Source organism: Medicago truncatula, chromosome 7 (assembly GCF_003473485.1).
Source record: "Medicago truncatula cultivar Jemalong A17 chromosome 7, MtrunA17r5.0-ANR, whole genome shotgun sequence".
NCBI lineage: Eukaryota > Viridiplantae > Streptophyta > Magnoliopsida > Fabales > Fabaceae > Medicago > Medicago truncatula.
In genome coordinates, this window is record NC_053048.1 from 50468055 (window position 1) to 50483396 (window position 15342).

The 15342-nt window shown below is 31.6% G+C and overlaps 1 protein-coding gene across 2 annotated transcripts; it reads left to right on the forward strand.

Annotated features, from left to right (window-relative positions):
• The first annotated feature begins 5458 nt into the window (after positions 1-5458).
• Positions 5459-8322, forward strand: LOC25499516 (calcium-dependent protein kinase 2). 2 transcript variants are annotated; one of them, XM_013594799.3, is made up of 5 exons: positions 5461-6528; positions 6645-6788; positions 6891-7043; positions 7348-7577; positions 7892-8322. In XM_013594799.3, the coding sequence occupies exons 1-4, from the start codon at positions 5802-5804 to the stop codon at positions 7527-7529; spliced, it is 1206 nt and encodes a 401-aa protein (XP_013450253.1). In that variant the 5' UTR covers positions 5461-5801; the 3' UTR covers positions 7530-7577; positions 7892-8322. The 2 variants fall into 2 exon arrangements, with proteins under 2 accessions (XP_039683342.1, XP_013450253.1); XM_039827408.1 differs by lacking the exon at positions 7892-8322 and having other exon boundaries at positions 5459-6528; positions 7365-7498.
• The last annotated feature ends 7020 nt before the right edge of the window (positions 8323-15342 follow it).

Sequence of the window (15342 nt, forward strand, 5' to 3'; positions counted from 1 at the left end):
CGACTTGGTGACATCTAAATTTAAGCTACATTAGAATTTATGGATTGGAGATGGTACCGTACAAGAAGCTTTTCAAGTATTACTTGACTGCTTCCCATACTTAATACTTAATTAATCAAGAAACATTTCTATCTAGATTTTTCTTTTAGTAATTCAATTCCATGTTCATATCAATTGATTCTTGTAGCTTCACCAGAGTAGGGGAAATTATAAACATCAAGAGGTTTTATTAACGAGCCACTGGACACTCTTTAAATATTTCAGAAGGAGAAATTATTCCACAAAAAAAGTCAAATATTTCAATTTTTAATGCATTTATCACATAACTTTTCAAAAAAAAAAAAAACCTTTTAAAGGTCTTAAAGAGTGCCCCGGGGACACTCGTTAACATCTTCCTTTTGAAAATTCTTGAAGTTATCATTTCCAAACAATAAAATTTATCTAGAAGTATTTGAATTACTTCAAAACATTACATTAGCTAAATTCCCCATCCAAACACACTCTAACTTTTTCAATAGTTTTGAATTCCATCCCATTACAAGGTTCACTATTTATTTCCTCACCAACATTTTGAGATCCCATTGAAATATTTTCATGAGATATTTCCACATCATTAGCATCCATTATTGACCGTTGCACCTATTTGTTTATTGTTGGAACATGCGTGAAAATTAAGTTAAAAGAATAAACACAAATTCACATATTAGGCAGAATTAATGTAATGTGAAATGAAAAAAGTGGAAGTCTCACATTGGATAGATTATACACATTAGTGTTAATATAGTGGGGGGCATAACTATAAGAAGGATATATAATTATGTGAACCAATTAAGGAATAGAGAAAAAATATATATTAAAATATATATTATTATTTAAAAATGTTAAATTAAATAATTGATTTAATCATTATTAAAAAGTGTTTTCTAAATGCCTAAGTTTTGACTAAAATATTTCGAAACATAATCTGAAATATTTTGATCTAAAATATAATTTTCTACGTATATTTTTAGAGAAAATAGTCACTTTAGTCCCTGATTCTGCAGCTCGCTGTCGCATAGGTCCCTGACTCAGGATTAAATACAAATAAGTCCCCGACTCTGCACTTCCGTTATCACTTTAGTTCATGACGTTAAGTTATTCTGTTAAGTGATGATGTGACACAGTTACATGGCATATGAGGTGTCACAGAGACTAAAGTGAAAGTAAAAAATGGTCACTTTGGTCCCTGACCAAAAATCAATATCCCTAAATTGAATCTCAAATCCTTAAATCACCAAATCTCAAACCCCTAAATATCATCTAATTCTCTCTCTTTTGTTCAAAATCAATCATCAATTAAACACCAACTTTATTTTAAGTCCTTGACTGTGCATACCAAAATCAATCATCCTTGGCAGTGCATAATTAAACACCAACATCATAAAGTCGCAAAATATAATGACTATTACTTTTCACACCTTGCTGCCTTCTCACGCGCCCTGCAAAATTTTCAAAAATACTCCTGGTCCGGATTATATATTCCGAACCAGATTGTTAGTGATTTTCGGAATACGAAATTCGGACCAAATATTATGTGCTTTTTTGTGTCTTTCTTTCATGTCAAGGGTCTCTGTTGACCGTTATATGAACCCCACACAAACTGCAATGCATTGCTATTGCAGGGTTCCTATGAACGGTCAACAATGACCATAACACCATCAACACCCCTAAAAAACTAAAAACATTTGAAGAAAATGGAAGAAAAGAGGTGAAGTGAAGAATGAAGGTATTTGTTGAAGATGTAGCCTATTTATAGCCTAAAACAAGTCCTATGTCATTAATACAGTCAATGAAAACGTGTTAGTGGTTGTAACCGTCCAAACCCACATTAATGGCTCTGAATCTTTCCGAATTTTACATTCTTGAATGTCCTTAGCCCTACATGAAGTGCCAACTTTTCCCTCGTTCACCATTATCGCATTAATCCGCAAAATATATTTCAGAAAACAGATGAGCATTCCGGATTTTATATTCCATAATGCATCAGTCATGGTCGGTGGTCTGCACCATACGTTTTTGTCGGTAGTCAAGTAAAAAAAACGCGTTTTACCACGTTTTTTTACTGCATTTATGACCTCCCAACCGTTTTAGACCCACCCCTCCCTATAAATAGCCTTCCAAAGCCCACCATTTCTCACACCATCCTCTCCCACCCTCTCCTCCTCTTCTTCCTTCTACAACCATAGTTTTCCATCATTGAAAACTTTCAGGGTTTGTATGAACGGTAAATGAGGATGGAACCGCGCTGCAACGAGGTGCGGTTCATCTGAGGGTCATGTGGGTCAGTGTGGTTCTTAGCTTAGCCTGTCTGGGTGTAAGTTTGAGCACCCCCCACCTCCCTCAGGGGCATTGTTCTCTTCTTCCCACCCTCCTCTGGTTTTCCTCCAATAGGGAACCTACTGCTATGTCCTATCACATAGCAGTGGTTAGGATCTTAGGAGATTAGAATTAGGCTCTTAGGAGATTAGAAATAGATTTAGGATCTTATGTAGTAAGTTTAAAAAGCTTGAAAATTATTGTAATGTATTGTTCATATATTAATAAAATGAGTTGTTTTTATGTTTGTGTCTTTTTATTTCTATCTTTTATCTGATTCGCATTTTATTTTATGAATTGCAAAGCTTAAAATTGCAAAAGTTCTGGTAAAACATTATTCCGAATTTTCAAATCCAGAAACATCTGCAAAATTCTAATAATGCAATTCGGAAAACGAAATACGGACCAGAGGTAAAATTGGAAGAAAAAAAATAGGACGCGTGGGGAAAGGCATAGGATGGGAAAAGTAATAGTCAAATAGAATATTCTTGTATTATGCACTTCTACATACCAAAAGCAATGCAATATTCTTCTCTCAATATGAATATGCTCCGGTATACTATGGCAAACTTGATGTAATTCTAATTTTAATTTAGCAACTACTATGGCAGATTTGATATATAAATTGTATATTTGACCCTTATTTATTTATGGCTTATTTGATCCATTAGTCCCCTAAATAATTTCAAGTTTTCATTTTGGTCCCACAATTAATAAAACGTGCGTTTAAGTCCCTCATGTTTTCCTCCGTTTGCCAAATAAATCTCGGCTGTTAAGTTTAACTCCAAATGTCTATGGTGGATCAACCTTAAAAATGGTACATCGTAGACCTTATTAATTTTGTTAATTTTAACCATTCGATCTATTTATCATAAAAGAGACCGTTAGATCTTCACAAAAAACAATTGATTGCCAAACTGCCTTGTCATATCTTCATCTTCTTGTACATGATCTTCATAAAAAACCCAACAACAACATAGCAACTCAGATTCAACAACAACATCATCATCAATTCAACAACAACATTATCACCATCTATCAAAATAAACAATCTTCACATCTATATGTTTTTTCTTTCTTTTCAATTTGTTCTTATTTCAACACTATCATTTAATTATTTAAAAGCAAGACAACAAAATATAAGAAACAAAGCTAAAATAAAAAGAACCCATTTTTTCTCACACTGATGTGCAGTTGGAGCTGGCGCTGGGAGTTTTTTTTTTTTTTTTTAAACAACATAATCTTCATTAAAAGGCCTAAACAGGTATGGCAAGGTACAAAACAAGCACTAGGCACTCCCCAAAACCATGACAAAACTAAACAACAGCAGAAGCATAACAGGAAAAAAAATAAAATGTGCTCAGAAAGTGTTTGAATTAGGGGAGGTGGGGTCATTTCCCGACGCGGTGGAGTCATTTTCCAGTGCGGTGGTCGCCGGAGCAAATTCATCCGATCATGATTTTTCTTTGTGGGTTTTGTAGAGAATATAAAGGAGAGTATATTTATGGTGGTGTTTTGTCACGAAACAAACAATTTGTGGTGGTCTAGATCTAAAATGAAAGTGCGGTTTTAAGATCTTCATCTTCTCTCTTCTTTTGCCTCAGATCTTTATGAATCTTCTCTCTTCTTATGCGAATTGAAAGGGTTGTCATTGTTGTGTTGCTGATGTTTGTTGATGATGAGAGAATTTGGAGAAGGGATGAAGATGAAGGTTTTTTTAGTTTGTGGAAGGGATTACGTGATTGGCTTTGAAGAGTTGATCAGATCTAGTTTTTTATTTTTAAAATAAAGTTGAGTATGAAGATAACAATCAAGATGAAGAATAAGAAGAGGAGGAAGATGAAGAAAAGGAAAAAAAGTTAAGTGTTGATGGTTCAATGTAAGATAAAATATACCTACGTGATTTAACGGTCCTCCATTTAATAAAAGATCAAAGGGTTTAAATTAAAATAATTAATAGGATCTATGGTGGACCACTCTTAAAGTTGGTCCACCATAGACATAATTTGAGTTAAACTTAACTGTGAGGATTTATTTGGCAAATGGAGGAAAAAGTGAGGGACTAAAATGTACGTTTTATTAATTGTGGGACCAAAATGAAAACTTCAAATAATTTGAGGGATCATTGAATCAAATAAAGTCTTTATTTATTGTTTTTTTTTTTTTCAGTATGATTTTTTAATATACATGTGCAAGTTTAAATTGTTTCACTGTTGTTTTGCTAAGAGTGATATTATAAAAGAGGAAATTAACCTTCTAATAAGATGATTACATCAAGTAATCAATTGGCACAAATATTACCCCTTTTGTGAAAAGGCCTTTTTCAATAATCACTTTGGTAATGAGTTGAGTTTTTCAGTACACAATCTTCATAGGCATTAGACATCCATAAGACAGTGCCACCTCTGATATATATTCCAATTAGCAGTACTTTTTTTTTTTTAAAACATAACTGATGTAAGTTTATGCAGTGATGAAGTAGAGCTTAGATGAACTTTCATTATCTTACTACTTGATTATTGATGTTGCAATTTGGGATGCTGTGGTTTCTGACGACGCTTGGGATTTTTCACTTTTTAGCACAACTGTTGGATGCGGAAAAATTACCCTTGGTTGTTTCAATTTCTGACGAAGTTGCTTCTGAAACCCCAATCAAGTGCGAGATTAGTAGTTTAAGTGGTGTAATAGTTGACGAAAGAACAGTAAAGGATTTAAAATGAAGTTGGTGTTTAATGGATGATTGATTTTGAACGAAAAGAGAATTAGATGACAGGGGTTTGAGATTTAGTGATTTAGGGATTTGAGATTCAATTGAGGGATATTGATTTTTGGTTCAGGGATCAAAGTGACCATTTTTTACTTTCACTTTAGTTCATGTGACACCTCATATGCCATGTTGTGCCACATCATCATCACTTAGTAGAATAACTTAACGTCAGAGACTAAAGTGATAACGGAAGTGCATAGTCAAAACTTATTTGTATTTAATATGAGTGAGAGACTAAAGTAACTATTTGCTCATATTTTTATTCAATCTAATATCTTATTTGATTTGATTGATAGAAAAGAAAGAAAAATCAAGAGCCAGGGCGGAATTGTATTCTTAGTTACTAGTATTAGTAGGAACCGAACCAATGTCTTGGAATAATAATAACTAAATCTGGAACGTCCATTCTATGTCGCTCATTCCTCTATTGGCGTTGGATTTCCTCGTACGCGTTTCCTCCAAATTTTGAAACATTCTATCCTATGTATAACAGAAAAAACGGTTACTCTATTATCGATCTTTGTTAACTAACTTCAATAGAAACCCTTAATTTTCACCATCCTTTAAAAACCCTGTTCTCTATTCTTTTTTCATGTATACTAAACACTGAGGTTGCGGCAGAATTTAGAAACTCGATTTTTGTTTCTTTGATTCTTAGAAAAACAACCACCGAGTGAACATGGGAAACAACTGTGTTGGACTCAGAAATACCTCCGATGAAATTTTTTCAACATCGTGTTGCTGCTCATGGTCATATCCAATCTACCAAACACAAATTTCAGTTTCACCAAACATAAACGCTTCACAGACGGTTCAACAAAGTCCACCGCATGTCGACATCAAAGATTTGAAGTCAATTGAATCTAGGGTAACAGCAAAAAGTGCAGGTCTTCGAGAAGAATCAATTTTGTTGTCAAACAATGGTTCTTTTAAGGAATACTATGAGTTAGGAGATGAACTTGGAGAAGGGGAATTTGGAACTACTTCACTTTGTTTGGAGAAATCAACCGGGAAAACGTATGCATGCAAGGTAATCCCAAAGGTGAAATTGTTAGAAGATGATGATGTAGAGGATGTGAGGAGGGAAATTAAGATAATGCATCACTTGGTTGGGAGTCTAAATGTGATATGTATAAAAGGAGTTTATGAAGATTCTGATGTTGTTTATATTGTCATGGAATTATGTAAAGGAGGTGAGTTGTTTGATAGGATTGTGAAAAGAGGTTACTACGCCGAACAAAAGGCCGCTAAACTTGCAAGAACTATCGTTAGTGTTGTTGAGACTTGTCACTCACGTGGAGTTATGCATTGTGATCTTAAGCCTGAAAATTTTCTTTTTGTTGATGGACATGAAGATTCAACTCTTAAAGCAATTGATTTTGGATTGTCTAGTTTCTTCAAACCAGGTATGGAAATAATCCCCTTCTCCAATTTATACCAATCTCTAACCATTTCTTGAAACCTACTATTGGTACTGTAATGATAATATATAGTCTTTGTGACTAACAATCTTCTATTGCAGGAGAAAAATTTAGTGATGCAGTAGGAAGTCCTTATTATATGGCACCTGAGGTTATAAGAGAGTGTTATGGGCCAGAAGCTGATGTGTGGAGTGCGGGTGTGATCATATACTTTTTCTTATGTGGAGCACCTCCATTTGATGGTGGTAAGTTATCTTCATGATCTTTACGTTTTGTTTCATTTCTATTCCCTTTTTTTTTTGCTTCATATAAAAATAGTGGATTTTGATTTTGTTCTTTGGTAATAGAATTGGAGCAAGAGATATTTGATAAGGTTTTACATGGTGAAATTGATTTCTCTTCGGATCCTTGGCCAAGTATTTCTGAAAGTGCCAAAGACTTGGTTAAGAAGATGCTTGATAGAGATCCTAAAACACGAATTACAGCACATGAAGCTCTAAGTAAGTTTCACCACTCTTTTTTCTTTTTCTTTTTTAAATTACGATATTACTGAAACATATTCTTTATTTTCACATTTTAAGTATCCATAGATTCATTATACATTTTCATATTTTCTTTATACTAGTGTTTTTTATTGTTTATGGTTGTTGCATCTTCAGCTATTACAGTTGTTTTTAAGAGAGAAAAAATTACACATTTACCGCTTGATTTTTAATCACTAAACTTACCGCATTAATTGTTTAATTATACAGAACATTAACTTTTATTACCATATTGTGAATGATGATTTTCCAATCTTCTTAGGTCACCCTTGGGTTCAGGTTGATGAAGTTGCTCCAGACAAGCCTCTTGATTCTGCAACTTTGAGTTGTCTAAAGCAATTTTCTGCTATGATAAAGATGGAGCATTCTCTTATTTCGATCAATATGGAAATGGCTACATCACTCAAGACGAGCTTCAACAAGTTTGTAAAGAGCTTGGCATGAAAGATGTCCACTTTAAGGAAATGATCGGAGAAGCTTATCAAAATAAATGTGAGTTATACATATTACAATGCTATGTTATGTTATGTGTTTCCATTTTCCAACAATTGAATGAAAAGTAAATTGAATCTTCTATTTATGAGGTGTAAGTTCAATGGTAAAAGTTTGACATTGTAACCTTGAGAAACTGAGTCCAATTTTCCTGTACAGGCTGTAAAATAGTCATTAGCGTAATTTTAACTAATAATATGTTCTGCTTCTCCAATATTTTATATTAAAGAAATATTTGATATTCTAAATCATGCCTTTTCAAATCTCATACATCTTTTGATGATTTTGGTATGTTCATTGTTTTATCCTTTCAGGATGGACAAATAGACTACAATGAATTTGTGGCTATGATGCAGAGAGGCAATGCAGATTTAGAAAATAATAGTGTAAAGTGTAGTACTAGCTTTAACATTGGATTAGGGAAAGACAAAAGACACTGTCAATATGTTAGGAAGACAGACACTATCAGTAGTAGTGGGGTAAAGTGTAGCGCTAACTTTAACATTGAATTTTTCTTCCTTTGGAAAATTATATACAATCTTGAATTTTGTTTCTCTTTAAAAAAAGCTTAGTCATTAGCTATTATTATGTAAAAAGTTGATATGTCTACTTCATAGATTTTCCCTTGTTATGTAAACTACTAGGAAACATCATCTTGGCAATTGCCTTTTGAATTTCGACTTGGTGACATCTAAATTTAAGCTACATTAGAATATATGCATCTTTTTCGAGTAGGACAGTTGATCTAATATGGATTCGAGGTGGTACCGTACACGAAGCTTTTCAAATGTTACTTGACTTCTTCACATGCTTAATACTTTAATTAATCGAGAAACTATAAACATAAAGAGAACTAGCATGTGAAATTACATATTAATCGCTCTGATTCTATTTAAAATCTCTATTAGAGTTCATTAAGTATTAGGAGCAACAATAGGGCTAGACTAATTATCGGAGTCTCTAAGAGATCAGCACAATATATACTCCCTCTGTCCCTATATCTAAGCTCCCATTTGACTTTATTTTTGTCTTTAAATGTACACTCTCTTTCAAATTACTAAATGCATTTATTATTTTTTTCCCTTAAACATACCCATAATTAATTGACTTATCTTGAAATATGAAAAGTCAAATTTAATACACATACAAACAAAAGACAATTTGAAAATACTAACACACAAAACAGACACATTAATTACACTGACAACACTTCTTAAAAAAATATGAAAAAGGTAATGAATGACTACATTAAAGGACGGAGGGATTATCTCAATCCAAAGTCTTAAAAGACATAAATTTTAAGGTAGCCCCCTATTTCAATTCTTGATTGATCTAGAAAAGTATAGAAAATATAGAAAAGTGTAATGATTGAATGGAAAATCTAATTACATTAAGGAGTACCATTGGGGCTTGTATAGTCAATTAGAACAATTGACTCCTGTTTAATATAATTAATTTTTACATCTCTAATATCCTCCGGTAAGTTAGAAGGTGTTTACAACACTTTTGACTTGCAAAATACGGAAAAGAATCAAAAATTATTTTAAAAAAGAATATTAAATGTTAAATATATCAGCTAAAAAATAGTTAATCTTCCATTTTCCTTATGGAGATAAACTAAAATGTAAGTAAACGAAAAAAATAATGAAGTTTGATGGTTTAATTATCCATGATCTTATGGACATAAGCCAATATGCAAATAGACTAAAACGAATAGTTTTATTCGCTTAACTATCCATGATCTTTTCTTTAAAATAAAAAATAAACTATCCATGATCTTAATGAATAGAATCTGAAAATTCAATTTGGCAGGAAAAATTAATTTTGATCGCTTAATTTTTCATGATCTTTATGCTAAAAATAAATTTTTATTAGTTAGCAATCCATTATTTTATGGAGGATATAAGTTAGAATGTCAATTAGGCTAAAATTAAAAAAGATGAATATAACCAAGTAATTAGTGTTGAAGTGTTGAACAAATGACTAACAAGTATGAAAACAACCATACCAGGTATTATTCAGTTAGGTCGGTTCATTCGGTCCTTGCTGGTGGTGGGTGCACTACTAACGTGGATAGGAGAACTACTGGGGAGGCTAGTGTTCTTTTCATGATGTTGAATTATTGTCACCTTTTAAGGTTGGTAATTCTGCATAACCTACTTAAGCGTAAAGTGATTACTGATCCTAGTGGCACCTCTTGTGCAATTTGTGGTGCTTCCATGTAGTCGTTTTAGGTGGTTATGTTGGAGTTTGTCTCCACGGGATGTGGTGGCTATCTTTGTCTTTTTTCCAAGGTCCAGAAGTTGGTTGTAGAGATTGGTTTCGTATGTATTTTGTTTTGCATGTTTTTGTGTGGTCCTTCTAAAAATATCATAATGATATCATTTTCTTTGGTAAGATAACTTCATAGGAGCAACTGGTGGAACGAGTTAATTTTTTTTTATTGAGAATGATTTCTTAGGAAGAACAATGTTGTCCTTGCTCCTTTAATGAGTGGGGTGTGGAACATGTCCTTTGGGGGGGGTTGCATATAGGGAATTTACAGCGGGGGCGTCCTTGGGTTGGGTTGCCTCTGGCTATTGGCTGATCCTTGGGCACTATCATGATTTATGCTCTTCATCCAGCAAAAAACGCTCACGCCTAGCTGAAATGTCAAAAATATCCTTGCGTTAGTTAAGTAACACAAGTGTTAAAATCTGCGCATCTTAATATGCACTGTGGAACTTAACTCACGCTGAAATTAATACTTGTGTGAGTTAACTCAGGCTAGAAATTAACACTTATGGGAGTTAACCCACGCTTTATTACTTAAATAGCGCATGGATAAATTGATAATTTCAGTTACGCAAGTGTTTTGTACTGGACGAAGAGCATGTGCCGTTCCTTGTTTTCTTTCCAATGTAGGTTAGTGTAAGAGGTGTTGGTATTTGCGGAAGTTGGTGAATCTTAGTTAGACTGCACTTGTTGTGTGTTCTTTTATTTATCAAATATATTATTCTTTGTTTGGATTTGTTGTTTTCTTCTTTTTTAAGTGTTCTTTGGATTTGATAATTGTTATTTTCAATGATATCAAACACTATTATATACAAAAAATTATTTTTCAAATTTTCTATGTTAACTAATGTATTTAATCTTTTTTTTTTTTTTTTTGGCCGGGGTTCGAACCCCTAAACCACATATTTTATACATTGTCCTTATCAACTGAGTTAGGCTCGCAAAGATAACTATTGTATTTAATCTATAATATATATTAGATGTATCAACTATTCAATAAAATCAAAAAGTTTATTTTTTATCAAGTATTTCTTAAGATGAATAAGTGGAATGACCAAGGTTTGAACTTCAACCCCGGCATATATAGGGTGTGTTTGGTAAAAAAAAAGCTATAAGCTAGCTGATAGCTGAAAAGCTAGCCTATAACTGATAGCTGAAAAGCTAGCTTATAGCTGAAAAGTTAGCTGATTAAAATTAAAAGTGTTTCGTAAAATTAGTTGTTGAAGTGGCTATAAATATAAAATGACATAAAAGGACATGCTTGTTTAATTTTTTTAATATCATATATATAATTTTTATTTCTTAACGCATTTATTTTTAAATATATTTCAAATTATTTTCATCTCCAAAATAATAAATGTATTTATGAATTCAATCGAATTTTTTTGTTTAACAATTTTTATTTTATTTTTATGAATTTTATTTAACTAAACTTGCTTCACTATTTATTATAATTTTTATATAAAATTATATATTATATGAATTATGAGCAAAGTAAAAAAAAAAAAAAAAAAAAAAAAAAGTGGACAAGAAAATTTAAAAAGCCGTACATGGTAAACGTGGTTAGTTTAAGAAGATAGTGGGTAATTTTTTTTATTATAATAAAATAAAATAAAATTAAGAAAAGGTTAAAATGGGAAGAAAGTATAAAAAGCTACAAGCTATAAGCTAAAAAGCTATTTGGATTAGCTTCTTAAAAAACGCTATAAGCTAATGAGAAAAGCTTTTTACCAAACACATCTCATTTTATCAAAACAAACTTATAAGCCAGTCCAACAAACTATAAGCTAGCTTTTTTCGGTTACCAAACACAGCCATAATGCATTGTCGTTACCAACTAAGCTAAGTTAAAAGGGACAAGAGAATATTTTTATATTTAATTAGGGTTAAAAAAGTTTTATTTCTTTTTTGAAGAAGGGTTGTTAAAGTTTTTTTTTAAATAATAATATTATTATTTTTTATTTTGTCAAAAAATACTCCCTATGTCCCAAATTGTATGACGTTTTGGGCATTTCACACATATTAAGAAATGTAATTAATATTGTGTGGGAAAGAGATATTATAAGTTGTTTTACAAAATTGTCCTCAATAAATGATATGGGAAAGATAAATGAAGGAATTGAAAGAAGAGAGAGTAATAAATAATTAAGGATATAATAGGAAAAGTAACATTAATTTTTCATTGGTATTGTAAAGCGACATACAATTTTGGACAAATATTTTTTCTGAAGCGACATACAATTTGCGACGGAGGGAGCAATAATTAGTAGCCTACAAATACAACAGGAGCAAATGAGGAAATAAGATGGGACCCAAAACGAAACGTAGAAAGCAATTTGGACCCTGTGATGTATCATTTCATGATCAGAGGGAGGGGATGATTCGTTCGTGGGATCATGGGACGCCGCACGTTATGACAGCTCACAAGCGGTTAGTACCTTTCATGGTTGTCTTGTCTTAACGTGCCACCAATCATGTTGCTTGTTCCTGCCACGTCATCCTAAACCAGACACCAGTATCATTCCCATGTTCTTAAACAGTGTTCTTTCTTGACCCATCCCATTTCCTCTATTTACTTTCCTACCCTTCTTCCCACATCACTAAAATTCAAGTATATTTTTCACATGAACCAACCCAAGGGCCAAGAGAGTGATTTCTTGTCCCACATATAATTAGATGTTGTACGTCCAGCCAAACAATAATTCATGAGATGTGGACAAACTCTTCTTTACTCAAAAAAAAATTACATTAGAATTATTATTTAAACACGATAAAAACTACATGGAGTTTAGTATGGGAAAGGAAACTTCTTTTCATGATGGGAAAGTTAAAGCAGCATCATAGATATATTATTTGTTTATTTGGGTTAATATTGTTTTTTGTCTTTATAAATATAAAAACTTTTCGTTTTAGTCCCTCTAAAATTTTCCTTCAACTTTTAGTCCCTATAAAATTTTCAATCACACTTTTGATTCCTATTTTTAAGTTAATTTTAGTATTTTTTAATGAAATTATATAGAAATGTGTAGAATATTGTAAAAATCTTTCCCAAAAGAAATTAGAATTTTTTAACAAAAACATAAATTTAATATAAATTTTTAACCATAAAATATATATAAATTCATGTTCAGTTAAAAAATTCTAAATTTTTTTGGGAGAGTTTCTTATAATATTATGAATTTTTCTGCAAAATTTTATTCAAAAATATGAATTCTACATATGAGTTTACTTTAAAGGAGGGACCAAAAGTGAAGATGAAAAATTTTAGAGGGACTAAAAGTTGAAGGAAAATTTTAGAGGGACTAAAACGAAAAGTTTGTATATTTATAGGGATCAAAAACATATTTAACCCTGTTTATTTTAACGGTCGGTTGAGATTTGTTACCTGTTAACTTTTTGACTGGTCTATCAAACAAAAAGTGTGATCCCACCTCATAATTAAATAACATTTTCTCATTTATTTGAAGTAGTGAGTTTTTTTTTGCAAAAAAGTTATGGACTTTTTACGCCCCCTCTCTGATTGAGAAATAATGAAAACCATGTTTACAATTTGCTTTCTGAAAAATGCATTGTTGTTGTATAACAACTGCACACTTCCAGTTTTCTCTTCATCATCAAAGCAACTTGTCCCATATCTTAATTGTAATTGAATAGTAGTGCAAACTTAATGTTTGAGTTGAGTGGATGGGTTGAGTTTGACAAGAAAATAAAGGGAGCAGATAGATCTGAAAAGCTAATTCAATGTGTTTTCATGAGAGAGGAAAATATTATATGAATGACAATTTTTTTCACAACTTGCTTACCGTCATCAATTTTTGTTCATAGGGGAGGAGCTTTGTCTTCATTTTTTTTTTTTGTGTGCAGGTAGAACTACAATTTAGAACATAAAAAGAAACTTTGTTCTTGACTTCATCTGGAGTTAATATGATCATCAAAGAAAGGTTGTGGTTGCTATGATTTTTCAGATTTGAACATCTTAAGAAAGGTTGTGGTTACTATGATTTTTCAAATTTGGACGTTTTCTTGTTATGGTTATCAAAATCTGAGCTTTAGAAAGAAAAATTGACGAAGATGAAGATTCCATTGAAGAACACATGAAGATGAATATCTAAAGTTTTAATAAAAAAAATAATTTAAGCTAATATGTTAACTTGGGGTTTCAATGAAAGAATTCCAATTAAAAATTATGTTATATCAAGTTGTCAATTTAATATTTTAATCTGGGTTTTAATGATATGTTTGTAATCTTTAAGAAGAAGAATTCACGTTTTAATGCTTAGGTCGTTGTTAGAAAATGGAGAGGTGCAGCAGTAATGTTAAACAACATTAAAAAACTAAACTTAGTTGTTTATTATTTTTGGACATAATAAGTTAAAATCGACGGCTGTCCTCAAAAAAGAGACTTTTTCATGGAGGAAAACAAGTCTCCTTTTCCAGATTAAATGGCACTTAAAAACTATGGCATGGTATATAACATCCTATATTTTTTTTTTTTTTTTTTAAGAAAATATTATTATTTTTTTGAAGAAGAACATCCTATATTTATAACATCTATTTTATTTCTTTTGCAAAATTAAATTTAGATAAATTGTACTCTGAAGCTCATCACGCGGGCTATAGAACTTAAAAATAGCTTACTACATAGATTGTCATATCGACAATGAAAGTTGGATCCACGATTTTGTAGATGAGTTAACTTTTTATCAAGTTAATTAACTTTCATTTATAATACATCTATCCTTTACTCTCACTGTATATCTTATTTACCATATACAAATTTAAAATAAAATAAAACAAAGGGGCACACTTTTGATGTTGAAACATCACTACTTCAAAAACATTGTCTTAAATTTACGGTTTTTTGGGTCCTTTTGGTACAACCTTAGGAATAGGAAGCTTACCTTCTTCTATTACTAAGGTAAATAACTTATATAAAAGCAAATATTGGTATAGAGGACTCTTCTAGAAGTTACTAGAATTTTACTCGTGTGTATGATAAAAAGAGCAATGTTATATAGAGCGAAAGAGAAAATCATGAACGCGTCACAAATAAAGATTAGTAATGCATTGTTTGGAGGAATACACTAAAGTGAATAAATAATGATGCAATCAAATGTCCGCTCATAACATATTTGATTGCGATTAATTTGTGACAAATAGCATTTTATATTATGACAATTTGATTGTACAAATCCTTTGATGGATATTAATTAGTCACCCCGTTTAATAACAAAAGAATATTTTGTACATATAGGATGATTTGGAAATTTCCTCTAAAAAGAAATGATTTGTACATATAACATGAGCATATAGGGATCAATGGATTAATTACCTAATTAAATGCATCTAAATAAATGTTTCTTGGAACATATATAAGCATAAAGACAGAGATTTTTTTAGCAGTCAACCAAACATGATAAGATAAAAAAAGAAAGATTACCAAATGAAGAAATAGGACAAATGTCACCTCTTGTTTCCCACTTTTGATTCA